The following is a 23,635-nucleotide window of genomic DNA, read 5'->3' on the forward strand; positions in this document are numbered from 1 at the left end:
CACCAGAAGCTGAGTGGAGGATTTTAAATATGAACAGTAAACTATAATACTACAAAGTTATGAACATTTTACACACATGATTCAGGATGCAAGTAAAATTTCTGCTGCAGATAAATCAGAGATGTGAGAGAAAAAACTCCGTACTGTAGTTTAGTGTCAAAAATGCTGGAGCTGCTGTGCTCACAGACAGCTGCATGCTTGAGCTAAAGAGGCTATAGTAACTCTGTTTCATTTCCTCTGATGTGTTCTCATGCAGTTCCTGCATGTCCATGTCTCTGTGTAACTGCATGGCTCATCAGCCTAGAAGTGATCATAGACTGAATTCAGGTTCTCCATATACTGACTCCTCCGCTTGTTATTTTTCCAATGAGCAGTGTGACCCTGTGGTCGATGGAGCTCCAACTATAAAAATAGAAAGTGCAAAAAAAAAAAATATGAGAGAAATTAGACCAGAGACATGTGAGAGTGTTACAGAGAGTTTTAGAGATGACAGAGATCTTCTGCCCTCCTCTGACTCAGAAGGCATCTCACTGCAGACTGGACCTTGATTCTGTTTCTTCATCATAATTTTTCTTCAGAGAAAATGCAGTGACCAGTAATGAAACCCCTCATCTTAGTACTGTGGAGGTGTTTTAGGGACATTATAAGAAAGAGATTTTAAATCGTACAGTGATCACATGAAATGCAAAACATTTTGAGAATTTGTGGTGTTTAGCACAACAGGAAAATCTTTGCATATGGTGTGTTTGCTGTAACTCGTTAACATGCCAATGCTGTTTGAAACTATTATGTAAACATGATAACTGTTTTTAGATGGGACATAAAAAACATGAACATACTTAAACACTAAACAAAATGTATTTTAGCAAATAAAATAAAATTTAAAAAAATAAAATTGTGCTGTAGTATTTAAATAGAGCAACTTATTTAACACAGCGCAGGTTTAATAGGATTTACCCAACTGCAACATTAAAATTGCCTGCTCAGTACTGTTTAGCTCTCCTTAATGCCAATCAAACATCTGTGACCCAACCAAGCTTTATCTCGCAACTCAATTCCTCAATCTAAAAGGAATTTGGGGAGTTATATACATTAATATCTTAGGTTCTTTTTTCGTTCTCAGAGTTTAGTATAGTTTTTTATTGTTAGCTGTGAATCAGGAAATACAGTGAGTCTTCTGCTATTTAAAAGGATGATGTCTGAAATCATCCATTTCTTTTCATAATTTCTGTTCATGTTTTATTTCACATCTTTCACTTCCTAAAGTCCATGCAGTTACATGTGTACTCTATCAATATTTACTGCAGTAAAGATGTGTTTCAGTAGGTTCTACATCTCAATTTAACATCCACATGATGGGCCTATATCAACTGGATATAACCTTTAATATTAACCAACTTTTGTAGCTGTAGAAAAATGCAGGTTGAGCTAAGCCACAAAGAAAATGGGGAAAGAGTACATGATACATTTTACCCTAACTACTACTGAGAGGCATGGACTTACAACAGATGGAGCGCCGGTGTTGTGCGGTGAAAAAAGTGGACTAGTCAACAGGATGCGAGTAAAGATGCAGGAGGAGAACTGAACCGGTGAGTTAACAGCCTATCACTGCATCACACACCAGGAAAGGCTGTGTGGTAAAGTCCTAAAAATGGAGCATGTAATGATCACCGTAACGCAAACCGTAAATTTTATCTGAGCTAAAAGTTTAAATCACCGTCAATTTCAGTCTTTTATGTGGGAAATAGATTCAGAGTTTGCCGACATTCCTCATCATACAGAGGTCCGTTGGCTGAGTTGGGGAAAAATTCTCAATAGAGTTTTTGAGCTCATCAAGGAAATCTGTCAGTTCATGGACATGGCATGTATGATGCGGTGAAGGCATTTCAAGGGAAGCTGTCACAAATGCACCAGTGCAACCTGCCTCACTTTCCCTGTTGCCAAGTAATGTTGAACCAAGTCAGCGGACTTTGCTGAACTGCACCTGTGCAGATTCAGATGGAGCTGCAGTGTAATGATGCACTCAGGGAAAGTACGACACTGAATGGCCCGCACAGTTTATTAGTTCCATTCCTAAAGCAATGCCCAGCTCCGTCTACATGCGGCTCCAACCTTGTATATGCTTTCATTTATTTTTTCTGGGGGTTTGGCAGCATGTTCATATTTCTAACTTGCATAATTTTGACAGGATATATTTTTATGAAGAGCAAAATATTTAAAGTGAAAGGTTTTTTTTTAAGTTTATTTAATCTGGAATAATATTCCTGTCTGTTTTTATTCATATTTTGTGGAGTTTATATACTTCTGGGGGGGTGCTATGATGTTATTGATGGTGAACTTGTTTTATCTTATTTTATTTATAAGGTTAGTTATTAGAGTTTCCAACCGTCCCGTAAAAAACGGAATCATCTCGTATTCAGAGAAAATATTGCGCGTTTCGTATTGAGGTGAAAAGGACCACAGTTTGTCCCGGACTTCAGCTATAATGAAAAAGACACAAAGCTGTAGTTATTCTGTCTTTGCTGCACAGCTGCCTCTTCTTCTCTCATTCTCTCCCCTCCCTCTCCTGTTTCTACTTCAATGATGAAACTGATCAATGATCAGCTGATTTTGCCAGCATTTTCCCACATTTTCTAGATACTGTACCAGTACTGTGTGTAAAATGCCATCAAAAAGTCAATTAAGTTTTATTCTTTCTCACCTGTCTTTCTATCTCCTTTCACTTTTTAAAGGTTGCCATGTTAGAAAAAATATTTTGCCCTGCCATGCTGTTTATTGATGTGGCAAATGAATGGTTTATGAAAATATATCTAAATCTGTCATTAGTAATCAGTAATGATCATGTCCCACCTCTAGTCTTCCCCTGTCTTAATTTCAGGTTTTCATCATGTGTTCTAGATAGTTTAGGAGGTTAACTCGACCAAGCAGTCTACTTTTGGGTACTGTTTAGAATACCAGAATAGGGAGGATGGTGTAGGTTTAAGTTTATTAGACTGATACATATATACCAACAAGACAGTGTACATCACTATGACAACAGCGTTTGTTTTCATTCAAAGGCTTTATGGTTTTTCCTATAATACCTGGTGGGCTGGTCTCTAGTCAAAATGCCGGGGCCGATTTTTTGTCCCAGTCCAGCCCTGGTGGATGGGAATGGGATTATTTTTTTTAAAAGAAAACGGAAAATCTCCGTTTTCAAAAATACTTGTGTACGTGTGGACGTAGCCTGAGAGACCAGTGACGGACTGCTAGGCTGTGAAATTGACATGTAGTTGTTCGCACTGAAGGAATATCACCATGATTTCATGTGGCTACCATACTGGCGCAGGCCATGTATCCTAAAACAATCGGAATCATATTCAGAATACTTTATTAATCCCTAAGAAAATTATGTAGATTACAGCTGCTCCAAGAAGAAATTGTAAAAATAGTAACAGTAACAGACTAAACTCCAAACAATACAATATGTTACAGATTTTACACATTTACGAAGTAGCACTAATATATAGAGTTCACTCAATTATAAATAAAAAGGATTAGCAGAGGGGATTATAAATAAATATCAAGAAAATTGACAAGAATATTACAGAGTAGAAAAGAGTGTGTGTGTAAAAAGGGTGTAACTATTGCAGTGTTTACAGTGTATTAGATGGAGGAGTCGTTCAGGGAGATGGCCACAGACAGGAATGATTTCCTGCTTTTTGGTAATGTCAGTCTCTCACTGAACGTGCTCCTGTCACTAGCCGGTACATCATGGAGTGGGTGGGAGGTATTATCCATGATTGTCCTTATCTTGGACAACATCTGCCTCTCAGACACCACCCTAATGGAGTCCAGCTCCATCCCTAACACATTACTGGCCTTGTGGATCAGTTTATTTAGTCTGTTTACATCTGTGACCCTCAACCAGCTGATAGCACTGAGGATAGCAGTGACCACAACAGAGGTACAACAAGACACCCCCCCCCCCCCCACACACACACACACACACAAAAGAATTTATTACAATTTTTGCCTGAATGCTCTTTACAGCTCTCCAGGTGATTGGTGGATATGTGACAGTGGTTCAAGGAGGTACTGCAATCTTATCGTGTCATGTCATTGACACCAATCATGACCTGACACAGATTACCTGGCAGAGGAGGACGAGAAAAAAACCTCACAATGACAATTTCCTAACTATCTTACCCAGAGATGGAGCACAGTTTGTAAATGGCCGTGATGATCGTTTTAAATATATCGGGAATTTTAACAGCAAAAATGGAACTCTCCAGTTATCCAATGTTACCTTGAAGGATGAAGGCAGCTACATGTGCATCTTCACATTGTTTCCCAGTGGAAATCAGAAGACTCAGATGCCGCTAAATTTGCTTGGTACACTAAACTTTTTGTTATCTTTGTTTTAAAATAATCTTGTGTTTGTATGTAAGACATAATTATTTTCACCATCCTGCTTGCATGTTGATTGATTTGTGTGCTGTAACTCTCGTAGTGCCTCCTTTCACAAACATCAAGGACAATCTTCCCACTTTGGGCACAGAAGAGGTTTTATTTGCTACCTGCACGGCTGCTGGATCGAAGCCTCCTGCAGAGGTGAGGTGGCTCACTGGTGCTTTGGGAGACAAAGTGAGTACGACAACAAACTCCACACAGTATGACAACGATACAACTACCACAGTCAGCTCTCTGTTTGGTGTTCCTACGAGAGAAATTAATGGTCAACAGGTCCAGTGTGCCATCACCCTGTATGGTGAACCCTGCCCTTCACCATACAGGTCTACTGTGAGTATCAGCTGCTGATGTAGTTTATTATTTGTTTTTATCCATGGTTGATGGATTTGTTATATTTTTTCTTGGAAATCTCTGCAAAGTTTGCTAGTGGATTAGCCAGTGGACACATCTGTCGCAATGCATGACACTCTGTTAGTGAAACGATTGTACAGTTTATATGCTAAAGACAACATTTCTACAGCTCTACTGAGGGACTGATAGATATGATCTGTTTCTGAATTCTGAAATCGTTAAAAGCTTTATGTGTAGTAAAGACAAAACATCCCATGTACCAAACTTTGGTTTGACTCCTTACATCATTAAATGATGTAAACAGAGGCAGTTTTACATTGATAATTGACAAAACCCTCAAGGAAATGACTACAACTAAGAAAGTGGACCTAAATGTTTGTTGCTGGAAAGAGGATCGAGTCCAATCCAGATACTTTGTTTTGTGCTTCCTCTTTGTTCTGGAGTTTGTGCTTCTTTTGTTTTTTAAATGAATGGGAGTGAAACATCCCAAATCTCATGACTTTGCCTCCTGTTTGTCACACAGTAGCATGTTGTCACAATAGATGGGAAAATACTTTCTGAAAGACAAAAACATCTAGACTGATTAAAAAAAGAGCATTGTTATTGCTAAAGACTGGATCATGGCCTGAACCACACAACATCAGCCTCAGTCCCATAAGTTTGTCGAGTTCGGATCAAAGATGTAGGAGACAGAGGCGAAAAATTATTTTCATGTTATTTGTCTTTCTGCTCTTGCAGTCTCTCCCACAGAAGTGAACATTAGAGCAAGTTCTGAGGACTCATTTGAGTGTGTGACAGAAGCCAACCCAAGTGCAAATTTTACATGGAGCAGGTAAAGTAGCTTGAATAACAGTTTCAGCTGAAACATTCATTTCATTGGTTCGTTTTGTTTGTCCTAAGTGACCTTGCTGAGCCATGAAAAAGAAAGAGCGGTATAGAGTGTTTTATACCGCTAATATGGTTTACTAAGTTTGTGAGGTTTTGTTCATATATAATTTCTCAAATTTCATTCCCAGTAGTCCTACCTGAACTAGCATAGCAGAGTTGGATGTTGAGTAAAGTCAGTCATATGTCAAAAGAATGACTGATGACCCATGGTGAGACATCAATCATATGTCTAAACTTCAAATATTTTTACTCCTTGAGTGGTCATATTTTAGTGAAATACACACATGATTATTATGTAATGGGTCCTCACTCAAACTGGGTCATATGTGACCAAAAGCGTAACATACTGACAATTTGTCACATAGCATAAAATGTTACGCTTTGGGATGAGAACATGTTGGTTCACAAGAATCGCTGCTGGTTTGGGACTCTTTTTCAGTTCTCAGTGGATTCTAATAGTCATTAGTTTTTACAATAAAGCCAAGCAGAGCCAACAGAACTTATCACTTTGTTTCTGTACTTCAGCATTACACAAACGGATAATGATCCAGATGAGCTACTACATCACAGACACTCTCGTTAAGTAGATGTTATAATAAATCGTGGTTGGTTCCTCACATAACAATGAATAAAACTGAAAGAAATGTTGTAGCCTACTCAAATGGAAAAGCCCACATAGTAAATAAAGTATCAAATTCAGTCATTTGGAAAGATTTCAGTGTCCCGTGACTATTGATGATAATGTTTTTGATGTTTTTTTATACAGTCCCTTCAACCACTTGTTACTTATTTATTCAACATAAACAAAAATATGTACACTCCTAGCTTCGCAGGCAACAATGACTGCTGTCATGCAGTTCTTAAAATGCTTTAATTCTAAGGTATTTGCTGTTACACAGTGGTAAATCTTTGCTGGTTGCATAGTGGCAGGTTTCTGTTTGATTGTTCTTCAGTTGCCTGGTAAAAGCCGCTGAGCACATTATTTGAATGCATGCCCTTTATAACCCTGTCACCTGGATACTGAAAGCACTTAATTTCTCTCTCTCCTTCCCCTACATTTTCTCTCACTCCCTGCTGCTCCTTGATTTCCCCAAACAGCATATTTGCTTATTCAGGTGCTGACAAGGCTCACTCAGTAATTACCCTTCACACACTGTAAAAGTAATGTGAAGGTCACTTGCAACAGTTGTTGATTGTTTATCTCTTAATCTTTTCTCTGCTTTCTTGTGTGAGACACAACCCAAAGAATGGAGAGACCCAGTGTTTTGACAGTGTCTGGTTTTTGGAAGCAGTTTGAATTTTGCTGCTGCTGGCGAGTAGTTTGGACCTGTGGGCTACAAAAGCACATCTGGTTGTTGGTTGTCCAGGAGGACACAAATGCCTTGGGGTGCATTTGTGTCAGGAAGGCTATCTGCTGTATAAATCTTCTCCATCAAACATGCTGAGCTACTTACTTTTCTGACCTCATGTGAATAAGAGAGCAGCTAAAAGTAGCTGCTGTTTTTTCCCCTAGCACTGTAAATATTTTCACTGTCTGAGCTCCTTCCAAAAGATACATTTTGGTTCACGATGGTCAGAGAATTAATGTCGCAAAAACAGTTCTCGGGACTCCATCAGAGCTGAAGACTGGAAAGTGAAGTAGAAGAAATGTTTATTGATTAGGACATAGCCGTTAAAGTGTGGATCCACACTAAGTGAAAAACAATACAACAGGCCAGTTATAACCTGTCTCGAAGCATATGTACTGTTGTGTGGAGACCTGAACACTACTTGCCTTTGTAGTGGTGTTGCCATGGTTGTCTGGGAACTCTAGAGAGGGATTATGTAAACCTGTTTCAGCTCAGCAGACAGAAACTGAAAATATTGCTGAGAGATGATCTGAGTTCCTCTCAAATCCAAAAAACAAAAGGTGATAATGTTGGTGACCCATATGGATGGCGCCATTGGAGAGATGTGAGATTAGACTAATAATAAGCAGTCATCCAGTCATACTTGTTCTTTAGAGTAGGTTATAGGATGTATTAACAGTTCATATTTAAATGAAATGAAACAATGGGTCCTAAAATGATACAGTGTGACTCAGCAGTCCTTCTTGGCTTCTCTGTCTGTAGTTCACTGCTTATTCATTAGATTCTGTCAGTCTGCCCCAGGGCAGCTGTGGCTACAACTGTAGCTTGCCTCCACCAGTGTGTGAATGTGAGAGTGAATGAATAGTGGTATTGTACAGCGCTTTGAGGTTCTCAAAAAGCGCTATATAAATGCAATCCATTATTATTATTATTATTATTATTATTATTATTATTATTATTATTATTATTATTATTATTATTATTATTATAGATGTGAGGAATTCCTGGTAAATGCAGTGTTTATGCATTTAAACAGTTAGGTGTTGTTTTATCTTAAGTGGCTCTTAAGATGGATTAATTCATTCTGAGCCTCTTGAGAGAGCAACCCCATTCTGCTCATGTTAGTAATGTAAATTAACAGTGGATTGAGAAGTTTTATCATCTGGCGTCAGAATTTGCTGCTGTTTAGATGTGGCCTGTTAAATCCTCATATCAATGCTCCACAAAAGATGATAAAAAACATCAAAATCTTGTGAGTTACAAATTGACGTACAGGATGCTAAACAGGGAGTTAGTTGGGCTGTTCTCCAGAGTAGTGTGGTTTGAAATCTTACTAAAATGAAGCTTGTTTTCACACAAAAATAATTGAACATGTTAAGTGGGAGGTATTTTTGTATTTAGGTGAAAATTTAAAAAAAATACAAAATCTTGTTGTGGGCAAGAAAAGATCTATTGCAAAGAGCTGATAACCAAAATGTGTTTGACTTTTAGCACAACTCACACTTTTCTGCTCTTTCTGTACATTTCATGTTGAGTCTCTTTCATGTTTTTCCAGATCTGGCCAGTCTTTGCTGCAGTCTGCTGTCAAAGTAGACGGTGCAAAGCTACAACTGCTGAGTCTGAGCTCTGATCTAAATGGCCTCTATCAGTGTGAAGCGTCTAACACATATGAAAGTAAACATGGTCAGCTTTATGTGCGCGTGGCATCAGGTGAGGTCAGCTTGGATATCTGTTTCTGATTTTTGGATTTGTGCTTTTGGGGCTGGTGTGTCATTCTGATATTACTCTGTTTTCTTTTCTGTGCACTTCTATGAGGAAAATAAATAGAAACATGAACATCTAAGCTAAAAGTGAAATGATGGACTCTACCTATGTATGTATTCCACTAATCTTTAGTAAGAAGCTATCTTAAAGAAGTGCTTCCTTTAATCTGTAGCATCATCCTCTGTTATACAAACCGTCTGCATGTCCTCCTTCACTACATCCGTGCACCACCTCTGTGGTCTTCTGCTTTTCCTCCTGCCTGACAGCTCCATCTTCAGCATCCTTTGTCCAGTATGTCCACTATTCCTGCTCTGCACATGTCCAAACTATCTCAGCCTTGCCTCTCTTTGTATGCATGCCACTTAATCTGAGCTGCAACTCTGATGTACTCATTTCAAATCACCCGTGACACTCGTCTTCACACACTCGAACCCTCCCTCCCTGCACTCTCTGCTTCATCTCTCTTGTGCACTGTCTGTTGCTTTGGATGGTTGACCCCAGGTATTTAAAATAATTTACCTTCTGTATCTCTGCTCCCTGCATATTCACTGTTACTCTCCATTCACGCACATGTTCTGCTGACTTAAGTTCTTTTCACAATAATCCGATGCACTTCCAGATTCACTAGCTGTTCTTGGTCTCCAGCTTCACACTCAGCTCAACTATAAACCTTTTTCTTTTGCCACCTCTCTCTTTGCTGAATTTCATTGTACAGAGAAATGCTTTTCTTTGTACACATGACAATAAACATTTTGAATCTTGAACCCAGAGCCTGTCTTAATTCCACCCTGAATTCTGCACATTTTTTCCTTCTTCAGCTTCCACCGTGTGATCCTTGCCTCTGTTTTCACTCACTTTCTCTACTTGACCTCCAGAGTCATCCAACAGACTACCATGCAATGCTTGGTAGTCAGTGTGTGTGAATGTGAGAGTGAATGAATAGTGGAATTGTAAAAGCGCTTTGGGTTCCTTGAAAAGCGCTATATAAATGCAATCCATTATTATTATTATTATTATTATTATTATTATTATTATTATTATTATTATTATTATTATTATTATTATTATTCCTAGCTGCGCTCCTCCCTGACACTACTTTACAGTCTCCTACATAAAATATAATCACCCTGTGTGGATCTTCCCCCACTCATAGGTCAGCCTGTGTTCCTCTGTCTTCCAAAAATAAGTGTTCAACACCTTTTCACTGAATCCAGAATCATCTGTCCTCCAATTTTCTCCTTTACTTTCTCTTTACATTGTATTAAACTGCTCTCTTCGTTTGCATATAGTCCCTATATTTAAAGTCTCACCTTCATACCCCTATCTTTGCTTCTCTCTTGCTGACTTCAAATACCCCTATCCCTTACCACTTTTGCCACTTCTTTTATGGTTGGCCATCAGTATCACAGTTTCTACCAGCATCCTGTTGGCCAAAAGCCAAAAAGCCAAAAGTCATTGTAAACCCTCATTATAAACACAGCCACCCACTGATCCAATGTGGAAATCTCATTCTTTGTGAGCCACGTGCTTGACTTGTGTTGGGTGGATTATGTTTCCTTATTGTCTCAGTCTTATGAATTAAGTTTGTAATAAAAAACTAAATGTCATGAAAGTGGGAAAGAACAATCATCTCATTCTCATGTTCTTCATTATTGTGTCCCTGTAGGAGCATGCTCTGCTGCTTGGGCCTTATTTGGTGTTTTGCTTTTCCTGAATGTTGTTGGGCCTGCAGCATGGTACTTTTATAAACATGGATGTTTTCAAAGGTTTTTCATATATTAACTTGCATGTATCTAATATCTAGAATAATATGTAGTACTTCTCATTTTAAAGCTTATGTACCGCTAGAGACCTCTACAGGCTGCCATTAGGAATCAGGATGAAATCCTTGAACACATATTCAGGCCCTACGCTGGTTCCGTTGATCCTGGTTTCCTTCTCTTGTACAATATAGCCCGACATTATTAGGTGGGAATATGCAGGCAGATGAAAGAATTGGTACTAATCACCCAAACCCCTTTGATTTTCAGGGTAGCGTTGAATTCACCCCTCTGTAGGTAGATCATTTCTATTAAACTATGTGGCATCCATTTGTTCCTTACACATTACCCAGTCCATATCAGTATAGATATCCAGATGATTTTTTTCCAGTATTACAAGGGGCCAAGTCACATTTTTGTTACATTCTGTGAAAAGCAAAGTGCTCTAGTTACTTTGGTGCAATAGAAAGACAAAACGTTCTCTCCACCTGTCCAGCACATTCTCCTCATTGTCTAGGTTACCAGACTGTAGGTAGGTTAGAGGCTGTAGTTGCTATTCTTAGTAGGGGAACTGTCGTGTGTGGTACCCTCAGTGGTCCTAAACAAGCGGTCTTTGGTCCAATAAGAATGCATTTGAGTTAGTCTACCCCAATTGAACCACATCGTACATGGCGTTTCCTGGCTTTATAAAAGTGAATCCCTGGACAAATATATTGTAACTGAAGACAGATGCAGTAAAATGACTCACTGCCTGCAAAGTATTCGGCAAAGTATTCAGACTTTATTTATGAGTGAAGGTAATTCAGAAGTTTTGTTCAAATCCTTCAGTTGCAGCTGAGTCTGCAATTAAATTGTACCTTTATTGTTTTATTTCAAATCTACTGTTCTAGTGTACAGAGGCTAAATTTTAAAAGTTGATTTAATGTCCACAAATTTGCAGCCTAACTGAATACTGTGTCACTATTTTGTACAGTAGGAGGTCTTTAAACCAACATGGTGGCAAGCAGCATGACACAAAACTTCACCGGAGTGTGAGAAACGATGATCACGGACCAGAGGAAGAAGACCTACAGAGAGATCAAGTAACCGTTAATTTGTTCATATACTTCATAACTTTCTTCTGTTTCTCCTACAGTTAAATAGGGCTCTGAAAAAAGTACATTAATTATTTATTTTAATTTTAACTATTGTTGTGCAGTTTACTGGAGGCACATTTATAGTTTTAGTTGTGTACAAGGCATTTTATTACATCTATCTTACTTAAAAGAGCTGAGCTACAAGAAAAAAAACATTTTATTAATGTGTGTGTTAAGTGTTATAGAAGTTTAAATGTTATTTGTTAAATCTGCAGACACTGAAAGTATTTGCATTTTCAGTTGAAATTTAATACAGGTCTAAACAAATGCTCCGTATGATCCCTCAGGAATCTCTCTGACAGCAAAGATGAACATTATTTGGACTGAAGGCTCCACCAACATGCCATTTTAAAGTCAGCTGGTAAATAAACATATGAAGAACAGATGCCCCTGCCTGAACGGGACACCATACGTGACACGTGAACCTGCAACAGGGTCTGGACCACAGACAGATTAACATAAAAGCACGGGGATGTCAGACAAACGCAGGCACATGACCGTGGAAACAAAGGGTAACAAAACAGGGGAAACTAGACACAAAAGGAAACTGATATAACTTAAAAGCCCGGAGGTAGAAATAATAAAGGCAGTTGTTAAAGAATACAAAAGTCACGAGTAAAAATCTCTTAAATCCAAAGGAATGAATCACAAGACCATAATAAATTCAAAACTTGGTTGAAGACCCACCATGACACATGCATGTTTTAAGATTGAGTTTGAGTTTCATATAATTCAATTCAATTCATTTCAATTCAATTTTGTTTACAGAGCATACACAGAGCTTGAGTTTAGTCTCTTAGTCTTGAGTTTATCTGTATTTCTAGTTCAAGGTGTCTTGTTTGATATTAGGTTTGTCTTTGTGTCATCTCTGTGTCTTGTCCTCTGCGTCTCGCTGTGAAGTCAGTCTTGTCTCCATGTTTATTTCCCTATCTGTTTCCCCAGTCATGTCTCTCGCTCTCTCTGTCTCTTCACGTCTGTGCCTGTGTCTCAGCGTTTGTGAGTTCCTGTTTACTTTGGTAGTCGTCATCTCATGTGCCTCGTGTTCTGCTTTGCTTCCCCCATCTCATCATGTCTGTTTCTCTAGCTGTGTTCCCATTCTCCTGTGTATATATTGCGTCCGTCTCCCCTTGTCCTTGTTCCGTTATGTTCCAATCGTGATCCTGTTAGTTAGACAGTTTGTATTTAGCTTCCTTTTCATTAAAAGGCTCTCCTTTGGCTGAAACTCCTCTGTTTTGCCTCCATGTCTGCAATCCTGGGCCCTCTTTCACCACACCAGCAAAACAGAGAGCTGCAATCTTTTGGAAGATTAAAACAAACAACACAGATTTCAGGAACCACTGTAAACAGCTACCACAGGATGGCAGTAATGTTAAGGATGGATTCAGACAGGTGGGGAGCTTTATAGTAACACTGTTCAAGATGAAAGGAGAAAAATTGTTTGACTTGACAAGCCAAGCACTGTCTGCCTTTCTTGTCCTGTCTGCCATGTGTTAAATTACAGTGATGTGAAATGATTCCTGGTTAATGATAGAAATACAGTGAAATACTTAAATTATTTGTTACTTGATTTTATCTAATTTTGCCTGTTGTTTTTTTCCCCACTTGCTTGGTACGACCTTTCCCGTAAGGATACAATGTCACATCACTCAGACTTTTACATTTTGTCTTTTTTGCACATTATGCATTTGAAAAGCACCATGACACTATACAGCCAATGTGTGAATGCAGTTGCAGCTGGTCTGTCTGTCTGTGCTGATTGGAGCTCAGTTTTTCTGTCTGTCCTATTTTCCTCCTGATAATGTAAGCTGTTAAGTTACAGAGGATTTGAAAGCACAGTGATTATATAGGGAACATGAACATGAACACAGTGTACAGTCGAGTCTTAATAGCTTACTTACAACTGGGCACGTCAGGCACTCTTGGCAGTGGTTATTTTTATATTTACATGTTTCCATCTCCCGTTTCTGCTCGGTTTTTCTCCCTCCCTCACGCTCACAAACACACAGCGGGAGGGGCGGTCCCACACGTTCTCCCTGCAGCAAGGACTACACCGCCCATGAGGCTATAGTCCATGCCATGCCTGTAACACTCTGCCGTCGTATTAAATAATTTTCCGTATTGTCCATAAAATGTCCATAAAATGTTTCCTTTGCAGGGTAATTATAAACCTTTTTGCTTCCTAGAATTAGTTTTGTTTTTTGGCAGCAACAAAGCACAAAATCCAGTCAGCCTCTGAGCCCGCCTCCCTCCTCCTTTCATTATTTCATGATTTGGTTTGCTCCAGGTGCCAGCACTCTTGGCTGAGCAAAGTGGAAAGAGGGTAGGATGGTCCATTAACAAGAAAAGAGAAATTAAACTCATAACGTCCACATAGAAGAAACTGCTTGACTTTCCTAACATTAGATAGCTTACTTATTTACTTCCTTCCTTCAGAAAAGTTAACGTCTATTTTATTTTTAGATCAAATAATGTTAAAACTGAAAACATTATAATGTAAAAAAAAATGGCTTGCACATCTCAGTCTTGCACAAAATCAAAAAATCTGTTTGTCTAAGTAGAATATTGATCCATGTCTGCACAGTGTTATATTTTTAGGACTGGCATGGTTTGCAACATTAAAGCAGTCTACCCCAAAGTGATATTTTTGTTCATGAGGTTGCACCCAAGACAGTGGCTTCTGAAAGCTGAAGGCTCTGCCTCCCATTAAATATCCTAGGAACCACAAGTAAACCAGCAGTCTGAGAGCAAAATGCTTTACTGGGTTGGTACAGACCTATGAGGTCTTTGAGACAAGACTGGGCCTGATAATTCAAGACCTTGTATATGAGGAGAAGGATTTTAAATATGATTGTGGATTTAACAGGGAACCAATGAAGAGAAGCCAGTATGGGAGACATATGCTCTCTTTTTCTAGTCACTGTCAGTACTCTGCAGCATGTTGAATCAACTGAAGGCTTTTCAGGGAGTTTTTGGGATCACATTTGGATACTTTGGATAAATTTGATACACAGACCAAAGTGTCATAACTCAGCATGTGATCATGTGGTTGGGAACTGACTTCTGTCACAAAAACAGGAAATACATGATAATTATAAGTCTTGTGAGACAGGACTTCAGTCTCTCACGTGCTGTGAGCAGAGATATTTTTACTGTAATTCCACGCGGGTTGGCTAACTAAACTTATTATTAGCTTCATTGTGTCTTTGCAGCTGATCTGAAACTATAGATCTGCACTATCAGTACAATTGCTAAAAATCTTCTGCATTCTAAAGGGAAACTGTCCACAGTATTGCTCTCCTATCTATATACTGGGGGAAACATTTTCAGAAATTCTTCCAAAATCCTGTTTCCATATTATTACATCTGGATTTCTGTTTGCTTCCATCCAATCATTTGCTACCACTTATCCATTTGAGCTGCAGTCTTAGACATGCCCAGATCTTCCTCATCCCAGCGACTTATTTCACCTTTTCCAATCATATAAAGCCATCTGAGTGATGTAAACTTGCCAGCATGTCCAGAAACTGCCTCGGGGACCGCATACATGTGGGACATGTCCCGGAGGCATCCTGATCAGATTACGTTGCACATGCTTTTCATATGTTCTGTGATAATATTGTTGTGCTGATTACTTGTTTTGTATTAAGCTAATCTGTTATGGGTACACCCTAAAAACGGGCTCAATATAAGTCAGCATCTGTAGCACCAGTATTATCAAATACTACATATATTTTCAAAATGTACATCACCCACAGCTCCTATTGTGTTTTGTTCCTGTTTTCAAGAGCCCCAGGCAGGGACCTGAATGAGATTCAGAAACTGGGTTGTTTTTAGTATCATGTTGAGCTTCAGAAATGGTTAGAGGAACTTGTTATTACATTCTCACTTCTCACAAAATGCTGTGACTGATATGTTCTCTTTACTAAGCCTCTGTTTTTAGTACTTGCTTGCTATGGAGAATATAAGAGAAAGGACACAATGGGTGACCTTTGATCCAGGGCACACTTGGAACAATAATCAAGAGAATAATAACCTTCCATAATTATCTGTGTAGTTCTTGTATTGCAAAACAAGGTTACTGGATCGCACACAAAGATGCAACAAAGACAAAAAAAGACAAAAAAAAAAAAAAAAAGAATATCTCTGCATTTGACATTTTTGTTTATTTACTGGGGCCATGACTTTTTGCTCTCTTAAATATAAATGTTAATTTTTGTATTTAAGTTATGAACTATGCCAGGATTTATGGTGAGCCTGATCACTGAGTTAGGCTGTGTGGAAATTTTAATAGTTTACAGTGTGCTAGTTTTTGTTTGTTTGTTTGTTTTTTGTTTGTTTGGGGGAGGGGGTTTGGGGGGGGGGGGGCAATCATATGCAATACATTATGCGGTTTTAGAATTTCTATTCAATGTTTAGTGTAGTTAGGCTCAAGGTGTTAATGCTAGCTTATTTTAATAAACAACACAGTCTTTTGTAAAATCAGGTTGCCACTAGGGGTGGTAGGAGATTACAACCCATGCCACCTGTAGATCCGCCCCTGATCAATAGGGAGTTGTGCATACTCCCTGCTTATCATCTGCAGGATTAGATGGTATGAAGCCCAGTCTAAGTGGGACTACCTGTATAAATAAAGGTTAAATAAAAAATAAAAAGAGGCTTGTTTAGTGAGAATCCTAGACAAAAGGAAACTGTCTAAGGAATCCAAACAAAGAGGCACTGTTAGATCAATAAGGAGGAAGGAGCTGCTATAAAAAAGCCCATGCAGCTAACAATTGTTCTTTATTCAGAAAGTTGCCAGACTAGATGACTTACATTCTAATTCCAGTGATTTAAAAAGAATGAAAACAGGAGACATGTTACAGTTCATAAAGACTATGAAGCCTTTTGTTTTGTTTGTTTTTTTCAAAAGGTCCTGATCTTGTACCTCATTAATTTGGAAGATTAAGTCAGTAAAATAAAAAAATTTGACCTGAGTGATCTGATGTTTGGATGTCTGAACAGAAAGACACCCCTGGCGCTCTACACCATTTTCTCTAAGGTCTGTGCAGCCTGTCTGAACTTAACTGGAGAAGAAGCAAAGAAGGATTTAATGAATGGTCTCTGACTGATCACTTATAAGGTAGTGCCAAGAAATCAGCTCACACATTTCATCACACATCTCTTGGTTTTACTGCATCATCTAAATTGAGGAGCAAAATTCTAATAATGTCAACAAATAATAATAGAATAATTTGTTTATTTTTTTAATTTTAAGATCTCCCAGATGTGAATTACCTAAGCATCCTACCAAGGGCATAGATTTGGTTTTGGCATTGGTGGGGACAGATGATTCAACCACCGAACCCTGCCCTGTTTCTTTTTTCTTTTTTTTTTTCTCCTTCTTGTCTTTGCTTCTTGATAAAAAAGGAGAAATACACTTGACTACATATCCTATTTTGCATGCTTTTAAACTATTTAAAATTACAATTCATAGTTTTATATGTGAATTATATCATGTTAAATTACTATTAAATAAATGACTCACTAAGTTAGGCTTTAGTTTACTTCAGCCATATTCCATATAAATCAGGTATCACACAAAAATAAAAATAGCTTCAAATACAGTCATGACAATAAAAAGAATATGACATTAGTTCAGTTATAGTACACCAACATCTGTTATACTTTGGCACTAAGGGAACACTGAATGACCTGGTGGTTTTTGTCCATTAACTACTCATCTAAGATTATCACAAAGTAAAAGATCTCTCAGCAAAATTATGCAATATTTTAGGCACACTATTGCTATAATGTTGTGCTGTGGACATTTATGTGCTTTTTTGTGCAGAGGAGTTTTTTTGTTTCCTGTTCTCATGCTGTCCTCCCAGGGGCCCAGCATGAGTAGAGGTCTCTTTTTTTTCCTCTTGTACTTTCCCCATTATAGTGTATATTTCAGTGGGGCTTTTTTTGTAACGCTACAGATCTCCGACCTGTATCCTCATCTGATGTCTGTGTTATGTGTGTAAGGTCCGGGTGTGTGTGTGTGTGTGTGTGTGTGTGTGTGTGTGTGTGTGTGTGTGTCCTATTTCAACCTGCACGTGGCGAATAAAGCCTTGATTGATTGATTGCTACTCTGGGAGACTGAGATAACTAATAGTGCTGCCTGTTGTGCAGTTAGTTTCCAAAACACGTTATTCATGGTTACATACAGTTTTAGACTGATGTGGGCCAAAGCCTAGCATAGCCTGTAACGTTATTATGATGGACACATTTTATGAGTTAACTTGGCTTTAAGTGACTTACAGGTTTCTTTGAAAAATACTTTCTTATATCCAGGTTCTTCCTTTTTGCTGCCGTCCTCCTCTCCTCCTTGCAGGTCCTCGTAGCGCAGGCTTGCAGCTGCTAAAACTAAACAGAGCTCCCTGAAAGGCACAGCGAATCACATTGGCCATATTTGTCACATGACGTAGGATTATTGGTGGGGACAATTCAATAATCGCTGGATATTGGTGGGGACATGTCCCTTACATCCATGCCAAATCTACGCCCTTGCATCCTACCTAAGAAGTTTTCACTATTTTCTGTTTACTGAAGGAAAAAATCTAAATACATTATTCCTGCTTTGTAAAACAATTACTCAACAAGGTACCCCTTCCCTATTGGTGTTAGAGTTTACCATGTCAGCCAATCTAAAAAATCATATGGCAACATGTGGCACTTGGTTGTTTAGGGAGAAGGGGAAGTTTTTAGCAGTGACACCCGCGACAGAAAGCAGGCGAGCGAAAGAAAGAGAGAGAGCGAGTTTAATATGTGAGACATTAGTGACGTTTAGTGTGTTTGGAGGCTAGTTAGTGTGTTGTGTAGTTATTGTTTTGTATTGTGTGTCAGTTATACTGCTGAATGTCACATTTGCTCCAAAAAAGCCACCAAAGGCAGATTCCAGTGTAAACACTGTTCCCACATGGAAAACAGGACTGATATACCTCCTGCTGTCAGACCTGCAGGGTTTAGGCCTGTGCTGTTCTCCTCTGTCGTATACTGAACACAAACTATTTTTTTGGACTGGCACAAATAAATTGTGTGCCTTCTTATTTGATGCAGAACACCTGATTGTTCTGTAAATAGATTTAAATGGTTATATAAAAAACGCCTGAGGCCTTGGCTGCATTTCTAGGTAAATAGTATCATATAACGTTGTTGTTTGCAAAACTTGTGCATAATCTTTAGAAATGTACAATTTCTATTTTCATTTCAATTTATGAAAATGATTCATTAAACATGTTTGTGGGTTTTACAGTAAAAAAATAACTTTTTTCTATTTGGATTTTGAATTTTTTGTCTGAATTTAGATCAATTGTGCTATTATAGTATACCAAAATGAAAAATAACTCAAATTTCAGATATTTGAGGTTGTGCTGAAAAAAATAATACCAAACAAGGTAAGATAAACAGTTTTTAAAGGTGAAATATAGAGGTAAAATCAAAAGTAGTCAAAAACGGCCAATTATACCCTGGACCCCAGAGGGTTAAACCCTTGTGCAGCACCATGTTTTCTTGACAACAGGACACAGTGGTGTATACTAACCTGAAAATGGTGCCCAGTGTTTTATTCAGATTTCATGTGAGCCCCTATGTCTGGTTTTAGGGTCCTGTGGCAACCAATTAAGGAAAATCCTGGATGCTCCCCTGAAAAAAACAAACCAAAAAAAACCCCCACTCTTTTCTCAGACAGCAAGGATTTTGGTCCTCCCCGTGATCGCCGTTGTTTTGATGTACATTTAACGTAACACCACGTGTGTTTTCGTCGGTTACGCTGTTTAAAAGGCTGAACAGAAACCTGCATCCTTAATTCATCTCATGTGTGAAAGGTTTTATTTCCGCCGCCCCTCCTCCTCCTCCTCTTTGTGTCGCTGTAAGTTTCCTGCCATTTTATAGCCCGCCTACTTTCTTTGCTAGACTCCCAACAGAATCATCGGTTCTGTTGTGTTCTAACATTTTTGGGCTGTGGACATTTTTCTCCCGGAAGTTGGAATGTGTCAATATTAGGATTAGTGGACAGCAATGATTAGCGGATGGATACCGTCCATATGTGACTCTGCGCTGCTACGTGTCCTTCTCGTGACGTTGTCTCTTCTATGTGCTGATGTAGAAGGTATTTTGTAGTACCTAGGCTACGATGAACTGAATTTCAATGTTGTATTTGTCCACTGCAGCTCCTTATTATAACATTCACGCTTCAGAGATTTGGCTTACAAGACATATGGCGTCAATGTGCGCTGCAGGGTCTTACTATTGTTATTTTTTAAACGAGCTTTGTGGTTCATGTAGTTCTTTGTTCATGAACGTGCTGTATAATTAGTAGCACTACTCTCTTCCCCATATGCCCTCAGGAATGTTGCTTATTGTTCATTTTTCATATAATGTTATTTATAAGTCAATTAGAGAACAGATGAAACCAAGCAATGGCCTAACAGGATGGTCACATGTTACTGAACTACTGTACAATACAGAGTTTTTATGTAGCTAACTGTAACTGTGACTCAAGCAGCTGGTTGATCAACTGAAAAACACCAATGCTGTGTTTGATATTCTCCCATCACGCATTGTTAAGGGCTGCTTTGATGTAATTGGACCAAGCATTCTGTTCTTAATGCACTTTTCTCTACTCTGTGGATCTGTCCCACTGGCCTTTAAGCATGCTGTAGTCCAGCCTATTCTGAAAAAAAAAGAATCTTGATTGTTATGATCTTTTGAACTATAGACCAATCGCTAAGCTTCAGTTTCTGTCCAAGATCCTGGAGCGACTAGTTCTTTCTCAGCTTCAGGCATATTTAGATGCGAACAACATTGCAGAGAAATTTCAGTCAGCCTTTAAGCCACGGCATAGCACTGAAACGGCCTTGCTTAGAGTTCTCAATGACCTTCTTGTAAGCACTGACTGTGGACGCTCTGTGGTCCTGGTTTTATTGGACCTTTCCTCTGCTTTTGATATGGTCGATCATAACTTTCTTCTACTAAGACTTGAGCATACTGTGGGTATAAGAGGCACTGCCCTCAACTGGTTTAAATCTTATCTTGCTGACAGGTATTTCTCGGTTAATTTGGGCAACTTCTCATCTTCCTCGGTACCTGTACGCTGTGGTGTGCCTCAAGGATCTGTATTAGGACCTATTCTCTTCTCACTATATCTGCTCCCTCTTGGAGCAATTTTTGAGAAGTATAATATTGCCTTTCATTGCAATGCTGATGATATACAGCTTTATTTTGAGATTACTGACGATCTTGCTATGTCTTTTCACTATTTTTGTGAATGCATGCGTGAGGTTAAAGATTGGTTCAAGAGTAATTCTCTTGTCCTGAACAAAAAGAAAACGGAGATCGTGGTGTTCGATAGTAAAATCCCCCGCGACCAATTGTGTAGATGTAAAAACTTATTTCAAGCTTGAAAATAAGTTTCAAGCTTGAGTAGATTTAACACCCCAGAAACTAGTTATGAATATTTTTCATAGTTATTTTTCAATGTCTATCCAGCTTAATTTCAAAATTTGTTTGAAGGATGAAGCATACACACACACGAAAAAACAAAAGAGTTCATCACACTTTGATATGAATGTACTTGGATTCTCTTTTGTTTCTATTTTCAGCTCTGCCTTAATCACGTTTTCTGTACTTTACAGCTCTCCAGGTGATTGGTGGAAGTGTAACAGTGAAACAAGGAAGTACCGCTATCTTATCCTGCTATGTTACTGGTACCAATGATGACCTGACACAGATTACCTGGCAGAGGAGAACGAGAGAAAAACCTCACAATGACAATTTCCTCACTATCTTACCCAGAGAGGGAGTGCAGTTTGTCAATGGAGGTGATGATCGATTTAAATATATCGGGAATTTTAACAACAATAATGGAACTCTCCAGTTTTCCAATGTTGCCCTGAAGGATGAAGGCAGCTACACGTGCATCTTCACGTTGTTTCCCAGTGGAAATCAAAAGACTGAAATATCTCTAAACTTGCTTGGTATATATATATAAAAAACTTTATTTAAAATATTCTGGGTGTTTGTTTGTGAGACAGACATTTCACCATGTTGCTCGCATGTTGACTAATTGTGTGCTGTAACTCTCGTAGTGCCTCCTTTCACAAGCGTCAAGGACAATCTTCCCACTTTGGGCACTGAAGAGGTTTTATTTGCTACCTGCACGGCTGCTGACTCGAAGCCTCCTGCAGAGGTGAGGTGGCTCACTGATGCTTTGGGAGAGAAAGTGAGGACGACAACAAAGTCCACACAGTATGACAACGATACAACTACTACAGTCAGCTCATTGTTTGGTGTTCCTACGAGAGAGATTAACGGTCAACAGGTCCAGTGTGTCATCAGTGGTGACTCTCTGTCTACAGAAAGAAGTCTGCCCTTCACTATACAGATCTACTGTGAGTATCAGCTGCTGTACTGATGTACAGCTGATGTAGTTTATTATTTGTCTTCTTTTGTGTTGGCGTTGACTGAAGAACGTTAATTATTTAATCAAATATTAAAAGTACACAGGCACACCCGGGATTAACTGATTAAACTGCAACTGCAGCTACAAAGCAATACTATAGAACTTACTTACTTGTTACCAGTTAATCTGTATTATCTACTCATGCAACAGAAATATTTTCATAAATGATGGATAAAATAAAAGTAATAGCTGCCCTTTTTTAAAACTATACCCTGCATCTTTGTTTTGAACAAAAGCAGACATAAACCCTCAAAACTCCATACTTCTAGGTAGCCTTTAGTGTTAAGAGTTGACATGGTTTTGCTTTTTTTTCTTTGTTCATGAGTTAATTTGTTGTTTTTTGTTTTTCCCAGTATGGGATACCAGCTTTAGCCTTGTTCTCATGCTACTGTCATTCACTCATGTTGTCACAATAGCTGGATAAAGATTTTGCAAATGATGAGACGAGTAATGGAACCTGATCATTGTTCTGAGACAGAACCACCCAGTTCAGCTGAAATGCAGAAAACTTAAAAAAGTAAAGTTGTGCATCAGTGTGTGTACCAGCAAGGCTTTGGTAGGGGAAAAGTAGAACTAAAACTATGTATCTTTAATCAAAGTCTAACTGTGGATTTTTAAGCAGTTGTATATTCCACATCTACACTGCTTGTGTGAAATAATGTGCATCCCCTTTTGACACCAGTTTGATAATTTTAATCTTGAGAGCAGCACAAAATGAATAATGTCTACCCAGAATTTGGATATTTCAGCTGCCTTGAATGAGTTTTGTTCTCTTAAGAGTGCAGATGTTCAGGTTAAAAATTAACTCCAGTTGAGGCAACACCACGGTGCACAGACCAGCTTAAATCTGTTTGTAAAGCTTAACAATGACTTCATTTGTTTGAGATCCATTCAGTACACATGGGAAATGGCAGAAGGTGAAGCAAAACACTGGAGACTGTTTTCAAAGTTAAAGCATGCTCTTCCAGTATTGTAGGTTCTTTTTTTAAATGACACGGTTCGTCTGTGGTGTTATATTTCTGGTTGAAATCCTCATAAAGGCCATGCTTTTAAACAGAGCACCAACATGCTTGAATGTGTACAAAATGATCTCTGCTTGAAACAAAGTGTAAAGTACCCAAAATTTATTTCTTTGTTTTGATTCAAATATATATGAAAAGTTGTTTGATCTTATTAAGATGTACTCAGTTAAGAATTAACACAGGTCTCTTGTTCTTTCTTTCTTTTTGCAGTTTCTCCCACAGAAGTAAACATTAGAGTGATTTCAGAGGACTCGTTCGAGTGTGTGACAGAAGCCAAACCAAATGCAAACTTTACCTGGAGCAGGTAAAGTAGTTTGAATATTGGTTTCAGTTGAAATATTTCATTTCACAGGAGTGGTAATAATAAAGGCACTAAGTCTTATATAGTGCTTTTCTTCTCTCCTGGAGCACTAAAAGCGCTTTATACTCA

The 23,635-nt window shown here is 38.5% G+C and overlaps 1 protein-coding gene and 1 pseudogene across 5 annotated transcripts in view; both read left to right on the forward strand.

Moving 5' to 3' along the window:
* Positions 1-3,950: 3,950 nt before the first annotated feature.
* Positions 3,951-13,089, forward strand: LOC146500559 (nectin-4-like; annotated as a pseudogene). The gene is made up of 7 exons (XR_014869717.1): positions 3,951-4,374; positions 4,493-4,782; positions 5,542-5,635; positions 8,596-8,750; positions 10,471-10,570; positions 11,538-11,646; positions 11,988-13,089. The product of XR_014869717.1 is annotated as a nectin-4-like (transcript).
* Positions 13,090-19,046: 5,957 nt separating this feature from the next.
* The window catches only part of LOC146500560 (nectin-3-like), a 78,883-nt gene continuing 74,294 nt past the window's right edge, over positions 19,047-23,635 (forward strand). For 3 of the 4 annotated variants that reach the window (XR_014869715.1, XR_014869716.1, XM_085134708.1), the window contains exons 1-4: positions 19,054-19,831; positions 21,357-21,698; positions 21,810-22,112; positions 23,416-23,509. Coding sequence is in view for 2 of the 4 variants with exons in the window: in XM_085134708.1 (XP_084990834.1) it covers positions 19,741-19,831; positions 21,357-21,698; positions 21,810-22,112; positions 23,416-23,509 (830 nt within the window). In the remaining 2 variants the exon portion in view is untranslated. Of the gene's footprint in view, positions 19,832-21,356; positions 21,699-21,809; positions 22,113-23,415; positions 23,510-23,635 lie in introns of all 4 variants that reach the window. The other variant, XM_085134707.1, reaches the window with a different exon arrangement.

Source organism: Neolamprologus multifasciatus, chromosome 16 (assembly GCF_963576455.1).
Source record: "Neolamprologus multifasciatus chromosome 16, fNeoMul1.2, whole genome shotgun sequence".
Classification (NCBI taxonomy): domain Eukaryota; kingdom Metazoa; phylum Chordata; class Actinopteri; order Cichliformes; family Cichlidae; genus Neolamprologus; species Neolamprologus multifasciatus.